The sequence below is a fragment of the Orbicella franksi genome, chromosome 5 (assembly GCF_964199315.1).
Source record: "Orbicella franksi chromosome 5, jaOrbFran1.1, whole genome shotgun sequence".
NCBI lineage: Eukaryota > Metazoa > Cnidaria > Anthozoa > Scleractinia > Merulinidae > Orbicella > Orbicella franksi.
The window spans coordinates 16974029-16994714 of record NC_138149.1 but is presented as its reverse complement, the minus strand read 5'-3'; the positions used below and the strand labels follow the sequence as shown (position 1 = coordinate 16994714).

The window sequence follows — 20686 nt, the reverse complement described above, 5'->3', positions numbered from 1 at the left end:
CATGAAGTGTTTCATGCAGGGCAAGGATAATTTCCATGCAAGATAAGTTTTGTTGCTGTTATTCAACTGCAGCTTATCAACAAGTGGTGAATTTACTGTACCAATAACTGAGGTTTAAGAGTGTGTTCCTTTTTGATGATCTGGATCAGAATCAATGATTCAAGATCACTTTGATTGTGGTACATTAAAGGAGTCCACAAATCCTTGCCCAAAATGGATTCATCTGTTCGTTTGATGCAACATGATCCAAGTGGTCTTGGATCCTTGATGCTGATCTAGATCATCCCAAAGGAATGCATCCTAATCATCAAGTGACTGACCCAGTTGATGGTCAAAGCCAGTGATAAAAAGAAGAGTGGGAGGCAAAGATGAAACCATTGGGTGCCATGATTACAGGAACTTGACACAAGGAGTTAAAAAGAAAACAAGTACTTATGATGTTGTCACCCATTGCTGATTTACAAATCTGTTATTTCATGCTTTCAAATGGAGCAAAAAATCTGATCAGAGACTTGACTCTCAGATCACCATCAGCTGCTGTTACATCATTGTTGTCACATGATTCATTGCTACATTGCTATCATCTCATGACAAGAGATCTGCAAGATGGCTGCTTAATGTTTGCAGGACAGAAATGGTTATAGATTAAAGTGCCATTTTGTTTCTTTTGTGATATTTTCTATTTCTGGTGCCAAGTTTGAAGAACACAATATTCCCTGAGATATTCTCTCTCCTTTCTTTCTTTCCTAATTTGCATAATACAAAAATGTCAGTACCTCTAAAGAGAAAGAAGATATTCCAAAAAGGAAAATGCCATTCTAATATATTTTGAAAGAACTGTCAAATAAGCAGCAATTATTTTTCATTTCATAGGCACTTTAAAGTAAACAGGTAGCTTGACTAAATAATGTTTAACAGGACCACGATTTTAATTTAACAAAAACAGGCATCATTTTGCCTTATGTTTCGTATTGACGTTTCTTACTGAAGAAAGTGATTGATCTGTGATGAGAAACACTCTTGTGTTTGATACATCACCCAACCATTTTATTTTATGCTTCGCCTTAAGATACAGATAGCTACTTAAACAAATTTCAAACATCTCTGATTAACAAAAAGAATAACTTGAGATAATTTTGGATCAGCTGAGTTAAAAAGCTTTATTTCATGGTAAGCTCTTCTAGCCAGTTGCAAAACCATGCATTGTCAAGCAAATTACACCAGTATTGGCCTAAGAAGGTAAATGGACGAGACACCAATGTACTTCAAACAATCAGCTATTAGCAATGTAGAGCTGTAAAAATTTACCTTGTATGGTAAATATTTGCCTAAAAAGGCTAATAAAGATTCATATTTATAATCTTTGCTTAGAATACTTGTAGTCTCGGCTGTCCCTGTTTTATGAATTACTTGGCAAGGACATAGAATTTCAATATGAAGATATTGTTGCTTTAACTAAAACCTTAGTGAGCAAATCTCATCCAGAAAATATGCAACTAACTGTAACAAACAGATCAGAGTTTAAAAAATAAGTCACACAAGTTTTTGTTTTATAATATACCCAGGCTACTGTTAAGGCAACATCAAAATAAGCTTCCAGCACTTATCTTTATCTTTCTGTTCAGATTTCAACTACAATTTGTATTAGTTTCAAATACAAATAATTCCAATTACTTTTTGTAGCCAGTACAATGTCTCTGATTTGTCAGCTGTGCTATCAAAGCATGGCTGTGAGGCAGTTTATGCTAATGTTGAGCTGCCAAAGTCTGCTGCTGCTGCTGTATAATTTTGTACTTTTCCTCTCAAGGAATTGGGCTGTAGAAATTATAATTACTGTTTGCAAACGTATTTTACGGGGGCAAATGAATGCTGTCTGCAATAACAATGAATACACTACACCTTATAAGCTTAGGAACTCTTTAGAGTTCAGACCATGTTAGTCTAAAAATTACCTTTACAAGATCTAAAACGGTTATGTTTCCGAGACCATTATTGCAGTTCTCGTTTTTCGTTTCATATCTATCTATTGGTATCTATTACAATGTTAGCAAAATTAATATACCTTAAACCACTCACGTCTGGTTGAACTCTTGAAGGGAACTTATGAACCCCTTACTTTTCAACTTTGAAGATACAGTGGAATCCTGATTTTTTGAACCTCCATGGGAAACGAAAATTGGATTGAAAGATTGAGTAGCTTGAGAAATCTAGGGTCATATTACATTGTTTGAGGGGAGGGAAATTACTTTGGCTTCGCATTATCAGGAGATTAAAAAAATCAAGGATTTGATAAATCTGTATTCCACTGTATATCCTCAATGAAGAATAGAGGCCATTGTCAAGTTTCCCTTTGCCTCTGTTTCAAAGGGAGTTCAGGTGCAAAATCTTAAATTAACATTTTACAAAAAAGGTCTTGCACTAGGATCCAATTAAAACAGAGACAAAAGGCAACACAGAAGTGGTCTTTTGACTTATTGCACTATGCTTCCAGTAGACCATTGCATCTGCTATATCTAAGTTGTTTCCAGTGACAAGACCACAAGTCTTTCACATATAAAAATTCATGACAGCTTGACTTTCGATGTGATTAGAGATACTTACATTAGGTTGAACAGACTAATGTACTGTGTAACACAAGCGCAAGTCAAACACACTGTGTCAATTGCACTGTATTAAGCATAATAACATGTTTGACATGCGATTGCAGTCTTGTAGTGAGGCAAACAAATCATGGATGTTCTGGCCTACTGGAAAGAGTAGTACTTGAATTTTCTTGCTCTTATAAGATTCACAACAAGTGTCACCGATCACCTTAGGAGAATGAACCCTGGGAACAAGGTTGGAGTATGATTTTTTTTAACTTTGGTTGAGCTTTTGTACCAAACAGGTTAAATTGCTCAGTTGATTTATTAACTACAGATGCATAAACAGGCATGTAAAACTTTAGGTGACATATTTGTTATGAATCAAAGACAGTGGAAAATTTGTTATCCAGCAGCATTTTCAACAATGAATAGAGCAGCTCCATGCACAGGTTCCACTCTGTTGAGATTCAAGCGTATATTGAGCCTCTTATTCAACTCTGTGATTCAGTCAATGGTACATTGGATACTGCCTCATAAGTAGCTACTCCATTTCTCATCAATCCAGGCTCAACAAGCTGTGTGTTTTCTTGTGGCCTGTTTTGACCTTGAGGGACTGAGTGAACAATGCTATCATCATGCACCTGGGCAAAGCTTACAGCAGCAGTGGCTACTGCAGGGCGTGAACTTTTCACTGGACTTCCCTCTGATGTTAAACAAACAAGGGCTTTCACACGATCTTCTGTGAATGAGAACTGACCAACTGGCATGTTGGTAAAATCCAGCTTAGCTGGCTCTTTTTCTTCACTTGGATCCTCCTGTTTCTTGGCATCAAGTTCTGCCTTTAATGAGATGTTTTGGCGGCTCTTTCCAGATGCCATTCGTTTTATCATTTGTTTTCGGTTACAGAACCAAACTCTCACAGTGACAGGTTCAAGTCCTAATTTTGTAGAAAGTTCATTAATTTCTGCACTGGTAGGCTTTGGATTCTGATCAAAAGTGTGAATTAAATACTGAAGAGTTTCATTTGAGAAGGAAGTTCTTCTTTTACGTTTTTTGCACATTCGTAATCCTTTGGCGCACTCTTGTTCTTTCTGTTCAATCCATGCTTGCAAAACTGGCTTCATTTTCTCTGCTGCCTTAAGCCCAAGATTTTTTGACTCAAATCGAGATATAAATGACTGGCTGTAAGAGGAATGTCCATTGCTGTGTGACAGCTCATTACCCACATCTTCCTGGGTGTATCCCAGAGCAATCCGTCTTGCTCTGAAGGACTCGATGAAAGCTTTCATATCTGTTGTTAAACAAGTATCTGACAAGGTGCCAAAAATCTGTGCAGAAGAATTTGGGGACTCTGAGCTCTCTGACACAGTGCTTTGGCTCATCTCTTGTGATGGAGATGGCTGATCACTCTTTCCCACCTGGATATGTGGCACTACTGATGGAGGGAGGCCAAGTGAAGCAGCTGGAATGGTGTAAGTGGAGAACCCTGAAATGACACCCTCTCCAGTTTGAGAAGCTGGAAGAGCTTGTATCTGGCTGGTAATAAAGTGCCCCATCTGTGTGCCAAGAAAACTCTCAATTAAATATGGAAGCAAATCAATATGCTACCTGATATATAATACACTTAAGCTAAAAAAAAAATGTAAACCTTATTTAAATCTTATTACTTAATCTTATTAATTAATTACTGGTCCAGAGGGAAACAGTTTTGTTTTCTGGAGGATCTCAATGTTTCCTGATAGAAAGTCTAGAGAAAAAGCTCAAGATTCAAGGGAAAACAAATAACTATCTGTTTCCCAAGGGACCAGTAAGTAAGTGTTTTGTTATATAGCTGGAGTTCAGTGTAAAGTAATAAGGTAAGGAGAAGTCAAAGTAACCTATGGTTAATGCAAAAGCAGGCAACAATTATGTAACAATTTAGATTTAGCTGTTGGCATGTGTGCTAGCCATGGGTAAGGGCTCTTTCACCCATGCATGGGTGAAAAATGATGTAGCTGTGATCTTTGTATTCTCAGAGCTTATAAAATAAACAGAATTTTGTGTGCACTCTGATTGATTCAAAATGTGTTTTTGGGCTATAAAACAAAGAACAGCCCTGTCTTGTTTTTTTTTTTCAAAGATTGACTTTATTTTGATTAGAAGAAAGACAATCACAGTGAACTACATGTACACAACTTACGTAGCTGTGACAAAACCTGAAAAATATATTCCAGCCCTTATCACAACTACCTAAGTTCTGTATTTCACCACGATGGTCTTTCTTCTAATGAAATCTTTATTTCACAGTTCAAATCTATCAATTTCATATATTCTATTTCATTAACTTCAACCACAAGGCATTTCAAAGAAGCCAAAGGGATGTAATCTACTCTATTTGAGAACACTTTCAAGACAAATAGAGAAAACACTCCCTTGCAACTTGTGTGTTACAAAATAATATACACTTCATCACTGGCCCTGAGAGAAAACAAAGCTAAGTGCTTCCCCCAAGGGAACAGCAGTTAAGTATTTTGTTATATATTTGGAGGTAAGTGTAAAGTAATAAGGTAAAGAGAAGTCAAAGTAACCTATGGTTAGTGGGAGAGAGGGTGAAAATTGCTTAATTGTTACCCACAGGGCAAGATTTTGATTTAGAGAAAGAAAACTTTGCCAGTATGGCAGATCATAACAGATCTGAACGGAATAGAACAATCTTTGTTTACAGTATCTGCCTCATTAGCATACGCGATACAGTTTCTGCACAAGCCACAAAAACTTCAGTTCTGAATATTGACAGGGCATACCTCAATTAATTGTCCCAAGGAATTTGAGTCTGATGAAGTGAATACTTTTTGTGTATGCAGGTTTAAAAAATCAAAATTTTACAAAGGATCTATGAACTCATCAGCACTTTTGCCACCCAGAAATGTTGCAGTGTTTGAAAGCCAATTTCCCTTTGAATATTACACCCAAAGTTCCGAAACCTTCAGCTTCTCTGTGCAAATTTGTATGTTAATTCAGGGGGATAATGTAAACAATGCAACCAGCAAAGATTCCCCTATAAAACAAACAAACCATAACAGCAGAAGATGCTATGGTGGGTTACAGCAGTAGTTGCAATGAGTTACTATTCTTTACAGAAAGAGTTTGTTGATAGTCCTTCATACTCTTAAGGCCAATCTACTTATCTCAATGATTTGGGATAGCTTTGACTTGTTAGACTTTGTCAAATTAAGTTCAAGTTATTGAGGATAAATTTACAAAGAAGATGACCTTTATTGAGGTAGTGCAAGATTCAAGTTATCAGGGGTTTGAGTAACTGTGAGTTCATGCTACAATATACACTTAATTAATGGTTCCGAGAGAAACGGTTTTATTTTCCAACAAATGTCAAGACAAACATTGAGATTCTCAGGAATTAAAACAAAATTAACTGTTTTGCAAGGGACCAGTAATTAAGTGTCTTGTTAAATAGCTGGAGTTAGTGTAGTTGAAGGTTTTCGTGCAAAAGGGGCGTATATAGCATTTTGGGCTGATTTTTATTTTTTGCAAGATCGAACTGATTTTTGGCAGACTGACTTGCTTTGACATGAAAAGCATCGTTGTGTAACTGTTTTTGTTGGTTTGTGCTTTGTTTTCGAGAAATAACGTATGCAAAAAACTCAGTCTTCCGAGTGGCATCTTTTGAAGTGAATCCTTTGAAGGTGGATTTCGACACAACGCGAACTTAAACGGTTACTTTCAGCAGCTTCGACAGCATGTTTTTTTTTTAAATAGATGTTTTTATTTTTGAAAGAAGTGGAGAAATAGACTGGAAAAAAAATCGACCAACCCCATATCAAACCGGTGTCACGACAAAACAAACTCGAATCCGGCCTGTTTAGTGCCTTATTCACTTGCGTTACCGAAGCAACAGTAAGAGAATAGCCCAATTATTATGAATAATAAAACTAGCGGCAAATGCCATGCTTCGGTGACTTCGTGGTTTAGCAAAACAAAAGGTTGCTTTTTTTTTGTTCAACAAAAGATCTCCAAAAGATACCCTTGGAAAACTGAGTTTTTTGCATACGTTATTTCTCGAAAATGACGCACAAATCAACAAAAACAATTATGCAACGATGCTTTTCACATCAAAACAAGTCAGTCTGCCAAAAATTAGCTCAATCCTGCAAAAAATAAAAATCAGCCAAAAAGCTATATACGCCCTTTTTGCACGAAAGCCTTCAGTTATAAGTCACGAAGTCTAAATAACCTATTAGTGGGAGAGCTGGCAACAATTGCTTAATTGTGTTTTATTATAATTTTTTTTTTGGAATAACAATGCAGAATACCTTGTTCTACAGTAGAGACCCATAAGCATCTACGCTTTTTTATGAATTTCTATATTGCTCTCCTAGTAAACCCTACAGAAGCATCATGTCAGCACTCGCCATATACTTACTTGAACACTGGACTGAATCTGGTTGGTATTTTGACAAAGTTGATCCGAAACAATGACAGACCTTGTGTTTCCTAAATCAGTAACAGAAGGTGTCTCATTATGGTTACAGTGACTTTCAGTTTTAAATTCATGCCAGAATGTGAAAAAGGCCTCTCAGGGGTATCTTCTTTGGATCATGTGTACTTAAGTCATCTGCGATCAATACTCTCAATCAATACCCTTGATGGACATCTCAATCTATGCTCAATTGACATCCCAATCAACACTTGGTTGACACTCTATTGACACTTGATCAACAGTCGGTCAATAGTCTGCCGAGTGTCGAACGACTCATATGCATCAATCAATTAGTCAACTTAGTTGGCTTCTCTGGGCTTCCTTGCCTATAATATACACTGATATGTTGATCGAGTGTCAACCGAGGCATCGATGGAGTGTTGATCAAGTATTGATCAAAGGTATCAATCGACACTCGACCGCAGATGCCTTTAATACGCATGATCCTATTCTTCTCATGTTTTAACATTTCTCAAAAGTGACTACTAGACAGGTGTCAATAACAAACACCTCTACTTATATGAAAACAAAGTCTGGTATAAAATTTTATACCCTTGGAATGCTAAATAGTATAGCTCATGATCAGCTAGATTTTTTTTCCTTTTTTTTTTTCTTAAAAAAACAATACTTGAACTTCCAAGCAAGTCTGCATACATAAGACTATGTAATGATACTCTTGAGAATTCTTGCTTTCAAATTTCAAATAGTCACGTGCATATGAATGAATAATTTTTAGATGAATAAATGAACAATTCTCTAGGCCAGGGAATATCACATGGTCAGCAATGAAAACAAACTGCTCCAGCTCAAAAGTTCTATTATATAACCCACTGTAATTCTTTGATTTAAATACTGCACTTCTTTGAGTTGTGTTAAACTGGGTTCAACTCATTGAAAATTTTTGTATTTAAACCTAAAATGAATGTACGAGCATAGTGGATCAAACACCAAATGTACAACACAAGAAACAACACAAAGGTGTGATATTTGTAGCATATGATTTACTGTGCATCTTCAAAGTTACAACAGAATTACACTGTTTTATACTGTGACAATGTGCTGAATGATATAAAACCAATTTAGGTACCTTGCATCACTGAGGTAGCTATAAACTGTTGATGCATTTTTTTAAGATCAGCAACAATCTTTTCCTCAATTTCACGCCCAGCCTCCAGCTCGGAATCTGACATCCATATGGCTGTCTCTTGAGATGGTGTGATCATAACAACAGTCTTCTTACGAGTTTGTAGGATGTTGGATACCACTACCTATATGTATAACCAGGCATCTGCATCAGTTACACAACTTATACTGTTTCCTGTAGGCAGACACCTTCCATGAGCAGACACTCTTGGCCTCAGCCACATACAAGCACTACATTTCTAACCTTCCAAACACTTTTTCTGATTATTTTAAAGCAGTTAGGGGTAAAAAATCTGGCCAAGACAAACAAGCATTAGAGATCACTGTTCTGCCATTTTGTTACTTTCAAGTGGTAAAATTCATAGTTACATAATCCATGCCATCAAAAACCCTCAACAAATCAACCCAAGCAAAAAAATGGTATGGCTATACCCCAGGCATGAAAGAAATGCTCTGCCCAAATAGCTGAACAACTCAAACAGTGGCCAATTCTCTCTATGAGATGTGCCTAATGAGAATCATGGAGGTTGTATTCATTAAAACAAATATCCAGAAAAAGATGATGAATACAACTACCGTGATTCAATGCTTGCACATCTCAAAGAGAGAATGGGCCATGGATAGAACAACAGCACTCTTAAGCATTCACTGCATTGGTGTACTTCTTAGGGGCACCAATATGGCAACTGTTCAGTACAAAAATGGTTATATAAATTGCTATTTGTTTTTACTTCATGATTAGATCTGAAAAGAATAGATTTAGATTTCAGACTTCTGATGATGTCAGATCAAAACCACTAACTGGTAGGTCACTAGACCCATGAAACCCTTACATTGTATGTACACCAGACCAAGCATACTACATGTATTTCACAACCAAAATTTTAGAATAAAAAGAAGAGAAAATGTACACTATTTGTAAGAACCAGGCCAAGGATTGTCAATAGGCGGTGACTTTTCCAATGCCGTGCTCTAGCTGTAGAAAGCCTGTATTTTCTGGGGAAATTCATCCAATCAAGAATAAGTGAGGAAATTAACAAGGAAGGAACTGGCTTTTTAAGATGCTTCCTTTGGAATAGACTTGGTCTTACCCACTAGATTTGAACAAAATAGTCAGATAAGAACGTTTAAGTACTTACCTGATGTGAGTACTTGGCTAAAGCTTGTCTTGCTTTCTTGGAGATTATGTTCATATCTGTCTCCAACTATAAATAAACAAAGGAGTTCATTTTAATTCATTAGTTTTAGGTGGCTCCCACATGACAAGAACTAATTTAGCTGTACATTTTTAATGATAGAGTTTTCAACATAGGATGAGTGATGAAAAAACTGTTCTTGTTTATAATTTGTAATGCCCAAGTGAGACCTCTTAAAGTAATATACTATTGACTAAGTCAGCCAATCAAAAATACTGCATGATTCAAAGGTACTTGGATGTATGACATGGTTTTTCTCTTTCGGCTATTTGTTCAGTTGTAAGATTCTCAAGTCTAAATCCAGAACTGACCTGAAAAAAATTGAATTATTATTATTATTATTATTATTATTATTATTATTATTATATTACTTTATTATTATCACATTATTACTTTATTATTATCACATCTCGGGTGATCAGCTGGGAAGAGGTTCTAATCGAGCTCCAGATGCAAGATTAGATATTCATGTGCGCGGGTTCTGGGAGAACCAACGATCAGCATTCTTTGACGTGAGGGTTTGTCACCCTAATGCTGATTCGTATAGGGACCTAGAGCTCCAACAGATATACCGCAACCATGAGAACGAGAAGAAGCGCCTTTATGCGAGGAGCGTTTTGGATATCGAACAAGGAACTTTTACACCCCTTATTTTCACGTCAACAGGTGGCATGGGAAATGAGTGCTTGCAATACCATTCCAGACTGGCGCAGCTGATCTCCATCAAGAAAGGAGAACATTATGCTAAAACAATCTCCTGGATAAGAGCAAGGACATCCTTCGCTTTACTAAGATCCGCACTAATCTGCCTAAGAGGTTCAAGAGCTAGAAGGAAAGCCTTTTGTGACTTTAAGAACATTGATATTGACGTTGAAACCCAGGAGGGAGCCATTATGTAAACACTGTTGAAATAGGTTTTAATAGTTTATTTCTTTTATTTACTTTTACCTTGTAATATACCGATATTGACGTTGAAACCCAGGAGGGAGCCATTATGTAAACACTGTTGAAATAGGTTTTAATAGTTTATTTCTTTTACTTACTTTTACCTTGTATATACCTTATTTATAAAAAAAAAAGTAGTAGTAGTAGTAGTAGTATTAGCATTAGTTGTAGTAACCATGATATCATGACATATATGATATGACGATGATGATAATAAATTATTATTATTATTATTTTGATATTATTACTATTATAATTACCGAAAACTTAAAGAACAACAGAATTTCTGAATTATTATTATTATTATTATAATTAATCTTTCAAATAATATGTTAAAATATACCAGAAGAGTTTTTGAAAAATGTTTCTGCACCTTAAATGAAACAGTAAATGCTTGTGGTATCCATTCTTTCACTAAAGGAACCATCATTTTGGGGCACTGTACCAAGTGAAGCTGCAGTGGAGCATTTGATTGAATTTTGTGTTTCGGCTGTACAATATTGTAAAGAAAAACACAGTCAGCATTTAAAGGGAACAAAAGGGTAGAAAACAAAAGGTTATTTTACAGTTAAAGTCAGAAAACCATGAACACCTAAAATATGTTGGGAATGTTTCTTGTAGCCAATCACGAGCGAGATCTTCAACCACAGAAACCACAGAAAACAGATGAGTTTCCATTCACGGAACACAATTTGTTTTGTTTTAAAAGGTCTGAAAAGAAAACCTCTATTCTGGTTAAACAAGAAATTAGATCATTCCTGTTACAGGCTATGTATTATAAACACTAGAAAAGAGGGTTTGGGATATAGATGTGAAAAAAACTTTTTTCACAAACCAATACAATGTGCCGGGCCGACGCAACTGGCAGCCATTGAATCACTCAAGCGCGAATGATCCAAATCAGTGCTTTCATTATTTCATTTCTTTATTTTGATAATGGCGAAAAGTGACGAGCAATATTGATGAAAGTGGAAGTCCTCATTATATTTCTGTAATAAGTTAATCAAATGCAATTTATTTGGGAAGGAGCAGGAGAAAATTGAGGTGTTTACTGTTAGCCACAGCTAATTCCAAAATTAGCAAACATTTGAATTTATCATTGTCATTCTTTTCAGGGTCTTTAGATCACCAAATCATTGGGCCTAAGGAATTGTAATTATTTGTGAAAATAAAGAGTAGCTACCAGTAGTTTAACCAAAGATGATTCTAAGGTTAGCAAAACCACCAAAATTTTAAAAATTTATCCACTCCTATTTATAGCCACGCCAAATTAACCGTCGCTTTGCTTGAGTAACTGTACACATCAGTGGGATTCTTGTTTTCCAAAATCCCTCAGACAATGTACTGGATGTGGTTCTTGACTTTCAGTAATATATAGAGATGGAGGGTGTATCTTGGAACAAAAACCAAAAGCTACATTTACAGTTCCATGACTGATCCCCTGACAGATGGAATACATCCACTTTCTGTGGTTTCTGTGGTTGAAGATCTCACTCATGATTGGTTATAACATAACAGACATTCCAGACATATTTTAGGCATTCACGGTTTTCTGACTTTCAATGTAAACCTAAAATTATACATAAAAAATGATGAGTGAGGTTTAAAGAATTTCAGAGTTGGATAATATTCTGCACACAAAGGGGTTAAATTAATATTCAAACACTAATATGAAATGATAATGATTATCAGCCAGGTATGAAAAGAGAGAGGGTTTGGCTTTGAAAAAAAGACAGTGACTTTTGTTTGATTCTTAGCCGTTGAAGCTAGCTCTTGCTTTTAAAAGAAATAGTATGCGTCACCAGGATTTTCATTATAACTTTCTTCCTGTAACAGTTATAAGGAACACGGTTGACAACTCTAATAAAAACTGTTGCCAGGGAACCTGTAGCAAAAATTGCTGGAAATTTAAACACATCACCCAGAATACTCAAAATATTTCTGGGAAACTAGAGATAATATATTCGTATATTACAAAACAAACATTCAGAATCGTTGCAAAAAAGCTTTTAAATTTCTAGAGAATGGCCTGATTTCACTATGACATAGCACAACTTGAACAATGTTTACTTGGTTCCCCCATGCATAATATCGCAAGACAATATCCTTGAAATATCAACAAGACGTAATATCATTGAAATAATATCAATTCCAGATCGACTGGACAGGGTTCATGGCCTGCCTGGAAACACTGTGTTAACTGCTCTTGGGTAAGATACTTTATTCTCACAGTGCCTCTCTCCACCCACGTGTATAAATAGGTACTGGCCAATTCAATGCTGGGGTGTAATTCTGCGACATCTGGCCTAGCATCTCATCTGGGAAGACTAGAAATACTCCTCGTCCCCTCACGTTACTGAAACTGGAGATAAGGGCAAGCCTGATGGACCACTTGGCTCATATGCAGACTTCATGTTTAACTTTGTGGTTATGTTAAATGTTTGTTTGGGTGTATTTACAGACGTTACTGATTTACAACATTAACTAGTCTACCATCTTTCATAAAATTTACTTTCCAGACCAGCCTGTTTCGTTGGGCATTTAAAAATTCTGTTGCTACTCTGGAGATATAGTACAGCACATACTTCAAATTATATCTAAATTCCACAAAGAATTAAACTGCATGTGGCCTACCAAATCTTGAGGAGGAATGTAGAAATCAGAGACAGCAGCTGCCAAGTACAACATGACTGTGGGTCCATGAGGTGCAAGAGACTCTGCCACACCCCTCAGAAGGAACAAGTACTCAGACAGAGTACTAAACTCAATCATAAGTAATGTCCCAGCAAGTTGTACCTGACAAGAACAAGCACCAACATACAACTATTATACAACTTCAGTTTACAAAGGACAAGGCTATTGTGGGTGGGAGAATGCTGCTTTAAGGTCTAGATATGCAAGTTTAATAAACAGTAATAATATAATCAATAAATCCCAACAAAAAAATCACTGAAGAGATCAGTGATCATCACAGTTATACACACAACTTCTGCAGCTGTGAAATTAAAGCCTGAAAAAAATTCAGGCTTGAACAGGAACTTGAACCAATGACCTCTGCCATACCGTTGCAGTGCTTACCAACTGAGCTATCAAGTCAACTGAGAGCTGGTCACATTGTGAGTTCATAATATACCTGTAGATGGTAAAGAATGCAAGTGCATATATGAAAGATCATATATATTATGAACTCGCTCAAGGAATTTGAATCCCGTTCAAGCCTAAATTTTTTTCAGGCTTTAATTTCACAGTTTGTGTACATAACTGCAAAGATCATTGATGTCTTCATATCTTTCTCCATAGTTCAAATAAATGATCTTTCATTTATTCAATCTTAGATCAGTGAGCAAAATGTTCATAATTCAGGGTACAAAGAAAACCAATTTTTGACCTCTACAGGCAAGATGTGACTATGATGCACCAACCTCAAAGTCAATCTCACTAGCCTCAACAAAATTTCAACTCTTACTCAGCGCTCAAAAAATTGACATCTGGTTGTCAAGGAAAAGCATGTGTTGATTTTCTCGATGGGCAAGTAACTTTTCACACTCACTTGCCCTGGGCAAGGGACCAGGCAAGTTGTCTGCCTACTAAATAAAAAAATGTAAACAAAAAAATATTTGCCCAGGGCAAGCAAGATTTGAGGACTGCTTGTCCAAGGGGCAAGCTAGAATTTAAGTTTTTTTTTTTTTTTCAAGCCTTGTTACAGTGCTTAGAACTAAAATTTGAATTTTCAGTGCTTAGAACTACAATTTGAATTTCAGGGCAAGCAAGATTTGAGAACTGCTTGTCCAAGGGGCAAGCTAGAAGTTTTTTTTTCAAGCCTTGTTACAGTCCTTAGAACTACAATTTGAATTTCCTCAAAAATATTCCCAAGAAACTTCACTAGCCTGTCAGGCTAATAAAGGACACAATCCTCTAGCCCCCATGCAAAATCCACCAGCCTTGGGCTACTGGACACAATTTTCTTTGCACACTGAATCTATCAGAGCTTGAAATATAGCTTTAATGCAGCGCAAATTATACCAAAAATCAATCAAAGTTTTGCATACCTGCCTATGCATCTTGAGTACTTGTGTTAGTTTTGGTACTTTACAAGGGTTAACTAGTAATAATAAAGGATATCTATCAATCAATCAATCAATCAATTTAATAAAGTGGCATGAGGTTGCCCTCCATATCTGATGTAGAGGCTCATAAATGCTTAAGAGAAAATTAGTAAAAAAATTATTGTTTAAAGAATATAGAACATATTAAAAATATAGAATATAAATATCAGTAAGAATACATATTAAATGTTTTTCCTACAAACACTAACAGGATAAAAAAAAAGTAGATACACAACCAAGTTAATATAAGCAACTATGATACCACCCCAAAATTAAGAACAAGATGCTATTTCCCTTTAGAAAATAGTCCTAAGAAAATACACGCACTGATTGGTTAAAAATCGTGTTTCTATAACTCAATAGAAACACAGAACTAGCATGAGCTGTCAACGTAATGATGGCATGAGCAAAGAGAATTTGCATTTTGATAATCAAAGTTAACCAGTTGTTTTCCTTTTTTTCATCACGGTGTTTTCTAAAAGAAATAGAAAACATGTTCTCCGTGTTTCTATCAAGTTATAGAAACACTCATGAAAGTTTGGGAGAACTCAAAAAAGCTGTGGCCCTCTTGCTGCTAATGTGTTGTTCCAGAAAATATCCATACCCCTCCCACAGAAGTTTTTTTAGCTTGAACCCCCCCCCCCCTCCCACCCTGCCCCTCCAGAAATTCCATTTTAGTGTCATACTTCCCTTAAAAAATTGGGCTTTTGAAACCCTATTTCCCCTTGGAATTTCCGTTAACCTTCCTTGGGGTGGGTATGGATATTTTCTGGAAATGCACAATATGATATTTCTTGCGTTTTTATTAAATTTATGTTGGAGTCTTTCTGATAAAAATTGTATGGTTCCAGAAAATATCCATACTTACCCTAAGGAGGGGTTATTGGAAATTCCAAGGGGAAGGGGGAATCAAAAGTCAAATCAAAAATCCCCCCATGGGAGGGGTATGGATTTTTTCTGGAACAACAAATTATATTTGGCTATATATTCAAAGTATAACAAAGTTTGATGCATTAGAATTTTTAAGAGTGTCTCTACATCACACAGCAGCCTATTACCCTTACATTTGCACATTAACTAGGAATGAAGTGTTTCCCATTTAATACTACTTGGCATGTATAAATCCTTATTTCTGTTTTCAGAAACCATAATTACTAACTACCTTCAATCTGGCTTGATCCATCAGGCAAGTTCTTGACTTGCAACAGTTCCATAACATCTTGAGAAGGAACATGGCGAGTGAAGGGACATAAAGACCCTTGCCTGTGTAGAAATATCACTGCATAGCCCTGCTGAAGAAAATATCTTGGGAAACAAAAGTTAAGGAATGAAATGCTATATAGAGAAACCACAGACGTAATTACCAAATAAACCTTCAATAATTGCTACAGTTGTTTTTCTTAACTTACTATGCTGAGGAGCTCAAAAGTGTAACTGTGTTTAATTCATTCACATTATTTCGTCCATGCAGACTATCCAATTAGAAGTCAAAGATGACTTTTCTTGGCTTCTGATTAGATGGTATGAGCTGAGACCACAATAAGCCTGCAGATTTTGCTCAAAGTTCCTAAACAATGGATAACCACAAAATAATGACACTTTTCAGGACTAAACTTTCTCTTTTTATCACAGCATAGTCTGCAAACAAGACCTTTATGACTTAAAAGCTTAGTGATTTTAATTGGCATACAGTCATGATATGCAATCATAATGTTAAATTAATCCAACAATTTCACATACATGTATCTGCTCAGGCAACGTCTGATGACAAACTCTTATTTCCAGCACTGACCTTTCAGTTAGGACTGACTACATTTTTAATTACAAAATGTGAATGCTTCAAAAAGGATGTCCAAATAAAAGAATCCCTTGACTGGAATTTCAAAAGTTAGGATTGCTTGTGTGAAGGTTACTTCTTGAACCTAAGTGACCTTGTAACCTGCTAACAAGTTAACATGCTTATGTAGCCTACTCTGCATATCAATGAATCACTCCTCACATGCTTATCTCCCATCTCCACTCAAGAAGTGCCCATGATTTTCGCAAGGAAGATCCATAGTGATGACCTAGCTCTAAAGAGACCAGTGTTACTTTCTCTGATTGGTCTTATATTGCTAACTTTTGGATTTCAAGTATAAATAACACGCGGTCCTAGACACTATTCAGATCTCTTAACAGTTATGTTAAATTCTCTACATTTTTTTTAAGTGGGAAAGATTGAAAGTGCTAGGGGGGATCTGTCCTCCTGGACTAATCTCTAACCCTCAACCTTCTGATCCCTGAAGAACATCTATTTAAAAACTTGTTTGTGCATAGAATTATTAAGATTCATTCTTTCTGTGTGGCATCTTTAGCAGGATACTCAGCTGAAGCAGATCCTCTTGTTCCAATGCTGAAATTGTCAATGAAACGAACAGCATTTTCCTCCAGTGGAACACGGGTGCCTCCAGACTATAAAACAGAATTGGTACATTAATTAATTTTTATATTGACTCACTTTCTAGATATATTTGGAAGCAGATGAGCAAATCTCCTTATAGCTCACAAATTCCAAAGGCAGAAAGAATACCCTAATAATTGTTAAAATATATTATTCTGCCACATCTGATAAATTAAGATCTCAAATAGGGACCTAAAAACAAAAAAAACTGGTTGCCAGAGTGTTGTCATGGAAGTCAAATCCAATGGCTCAGCCACATTCTTAAAATGGATCAGTTTCATATTCTTAAAGTTTCCTTGTGATGGACAATAGGGAGCTTTAGATTGGACTACGAGTACGAGATTGAGCACGAGTACGATTTTCAATTTTCAAATCAGTGATGTTTCCAGAGCCCTAGTTTTTCATGTTGGTTTTAGGCAGAGAGGGTAGCTCATGGGATGAAATGGGTATGTGTTGTGATAATGTGAAGCCTGAAAACTAGAATTGAAAAGTCGTTCTCGTAGTCGTACTCAAATCTTAAGTCCCCTACCACCTGGCAAAGGAAACCTGCTTGGCCAAAAACCACCTGGTGCCAAACTGTGAATGACTAAGCTCAGTGAGGTAAAACTGACATTGGGGCTAGCACAACATGCTGCACAAAATAGAGATAAATGGAGAGGGAATGTTGTTGCCTTTTGTCCCACAGCTTCATGCCATTGGGAACTGGAATCACTCAGACATCAGGAGATTGGGGCTGACATGAGTCAGCTCAAGATGAAAGCCCAAGACAGAGACATCTGGAGGACTCTTGTAGGTGGCCTATGTCCCAGGAGGGGTTATAGGGATTTAGCAAGCAAATAACTATGTCCTACAGGGGAAGAAGATAAAGTAAGTACGTTATTGTTATAACCAAACAGTTGCAATCACAATTGTCCAAGGCAACTGTAAGGATATTTTTTACTAAGATCTAAACTCCATGGTGAAGCCCTGAGAGACCATTAGAAACTTCATCTCCTGAGAATCAAAACAGCTTTGAGCCAATCCACATTCCAATAAAGTGCTCGAAAGGAATGGAGCAACCTTCCCAAACAATTCCACCCCTGCAATACCCTGACAACTTTTAAAACAGAAACTTTTAAATTTTTAATTGACTTAGATAAGGCACAACACAAATTTTATGTAGTGTGTAGATTTTCCACTCTTTTAACATCGTGTATCCAAGCTACCTTCTGGCAACATATTTTTCATGGTGCCCTTCACCAAAACAGAAAATTTGACTTCATCAACAGATTAAAGGATTTCCATCTCTGTTGACATGCTTTGCAGTGATCATAATACCACTGGGTCATGTTCCACACATCTTGTTCTTACTTTTGTTGGTAGTTTCTGACATCTGTTTATTCATCTCGCCCCAAAACTCCTTCACAGTCCCATGTTACTACAACAGTTTAACCCACCTGGGTGTGTAGTTTCTCCTGGACTACCATCAACTGGTGCTATTCAAAGACTTCAAAAGCTACCATCTCACAAATTTAATTTTACTGCATAGTATAACTTATGAAATGTAAGGTCTCTGAACAGTCTCTTGGCTGAGACGAAACGCCGCATCAGACTAGCCATGAACATTTCACAAGTATTTGACAATTGTTTAATATAACTTAACTTTGTTTATAAGCACCAACATACATTAGCTGACTGCCACACAGGACTGTTAAGTAGAGTTACACAACACTTGATGACACAGGATATGGTTGACTAACAAATGTCAACTTCACAGCAAATTAAAGCTCAAATTGATTCACTTTGATCAAAAGAACTTTTCGATATATTTTTTGTATATAATTTTTAGTTTGTGTCCTGAATGACATGTGGTGTAAATATCAAAGATACCTGAAGTTCTTTTCACAAATGTTATTTAAACAAGATTTGGAGCTTCAAGGTCCCACTCTTTAAAACTATTTTCGGCATTTATTAAATATTCAGGTGAGCACAAATCAAACAATTCTGAATAATTAGTTCACTTGAGCAGAAGATTATTACATTCTCTGTTTTATTCTACTTCTGCTCACTGCTCTTAGCATATAAGCTTAAAGCTGGGTTCGTGGCCATGCGATGTTCTTAGCTAGTGCTTTACGACAATACAGTTACTGAGAAAAGTAGGGAAGGCGTGATTGAAAGACGAAATATTATGCAAATATCACATTTTCATTACAATGAAACTTAATGGTCTCGGATGAGAGAACAAACGCCCTTTCGACAGTAGTACTCGCACAAGTGGAACGAAAGTGGATGGAAATTTACCTTTAATCTTTAAAGGATTAAATCTAAACATGGTCACGCTGTCGTACACACATATATTAAACTCAGTAACTTTCTCATAATCGATGGTGCCAAGGCATCTACGAAAACTGAACATAACCTGAGATAAATTCACTTAGGTTCTGATAACTACAACACGTTTAAATTGAAAGTGAAACGGTCGTTGTTTTACGCTTCCACGCTTCACTCGTCACATACGAAGTTTTGGTTGTGTAGTTTTTAGCAAGCCAATAACTCCATTTAAACCATCAATTCCACAATTTGACAACCATAAACTAAGCGTATATGTTTTTTTCGATTTACTTTGCATTTCTGCTGCCTCATTTAGCCATAATATATACTGTTCCTTGCATGTTTTAATCGTAATGGCAAGATTAGGGAGCGTATGTGCATAGATTTCCGGACTGACTGATTCCTGCAAGAAATGCCTGTAGTAGATACGGATTAACAACTCACCGTCACCAAGACAATGTCTCTTCCAGCTGCCCGTTGAGTTCCTGCAAATTCACTAACAGTAGCTCTGACTTCTTTCAAGTTTCCAGGAGGTGTTTGACTCGCGAAAAATTCAACCCAATCCGCCATGATTCATGAATTATCCCTTATTACATATTCGGCTTTGATTTTTCACAAATCTGTTTCCTCTGCCTTCAGTAAGACCAGGTATTCGTTTCTTTTTCCAAACAGGCCTTAGTTTGATAACTACACTTGGTGACAACGCAATTTCTTTCCCTAATTTCGCCTATTCAAATCAAAATTTAAACGCACAGAAACCGAGAAGTCACAGTTAATTTCGAGATATCGAAGAATTAATTTCCTTAAGACTGCATAAATTATTACAGACCAAAGTCGTTACAGCCAATCAGCGGACAGAGTAAAATCCACACCAGCCCTTACGTAAACAGAGCAGAAAGCAGAGCAGAACAGAGTTGAAATTCCACTGTTGCGGGAGTTAATTATTACTATCTCAGTTCAATGTTTTCCCCCCAATTTCTCATTTTCACTTTCAAAAGTAAAACATGTAAGACAATTTCATACCAGGGTGTATGTCACGTGACCTTTGTGGTTCTGTTTCTCACCTGCCCACGCATAGCCTGCGAACGCAGACGTATTTCCGGCTGTCGCTTGTCTCCGCCGAAAATAACGTCTGCGAACCCGAGCCAGGAAACGATTTCTGTGATGTAATGACTTTTGTTTCTCCTTGGCCAATCAGATCCTATGATAGAATGAAACTCGAGTGCTCCTCGCAGCGAATACCTCGCGCAGTAGTTCTGAGGCTACTTGAGCTAAGCTGTGATTGGCTTAAAATTCCTACGTCACATAAATCGTTTCCTGGCTCGGGTTCGCAGACGTTATTTTCGGCGGAGACAAGCGACAGCCGGAAATACGTCTGCGTTCGCAGGTTAGCCCACGTACGAAGAGATAAAAATAAATTGTTGCGTGGCAGTAAAATGTTTTCCTCGTGCTATCGAGGTTGTTGTAGTATATAAACGCGTAAC

At 36.7% G+C, this 20686-nt stretch overlaps 1 protein-coding gene across 1 annotated transcript; it reads right to left on the bottom strand.

Annotated features, from left to right (window-relative positions):
* Positions 1-9: 9 nt before the first annotated feature.
* LOC145486475 (uncharacterized) lies at positions 10-19994 on the bottom strand. Its single transcript, XM_081465148.1, has 10 exons — positions 19647-19994; positions 16815-16903; positions 15615-15757; positions 14396-14448; positions 12981-13142; positions 10720-10836; positions 9345-9410; positions 8150-8330; positions 7006-7076; positions 10-4141 (listed from the first exon to the last, which is right to left on the bottom strand). The coding sequence occupies exons 1-10, from the start codon at positions 19770-19772 to the stop codon at positions 3077-3079; spliced, it is 2073 nt and encodes a 690-aa protein (XP_081321274.1). The 5' UTR covers positions 19773-19994; the 3' UTR covers positions 10-3076.
* Between the last annotated feature and the right edge of the window lie 692 nt (positions 19995-20686).

Excerpts from the sequence above, each read along its gene's own strand:
- LOC145486475 (XM_081465148.1), bottom strand. The coding sequence starts at position 19,772 with ATGGCGGATTGGGTTGAATTTTTCGCGAGTCAAACACCTCCTGGAAAC. Across the intron at positions 14,449-15,614 it reads TGGATCAAGCCAGATTGAAG|TTAACCCTTGTAAAGTACCA; the intron begins GTAGTTAGTAAT and ends TATTATTACTAG. Across the intron at positions 13,143-14,395 it reads TACTCAAGATGCATAGGCAG|GTACAACTTGCTGGGACATT; the intron begins GTATGCAAAACT and ends TGTTCTTGTCAG.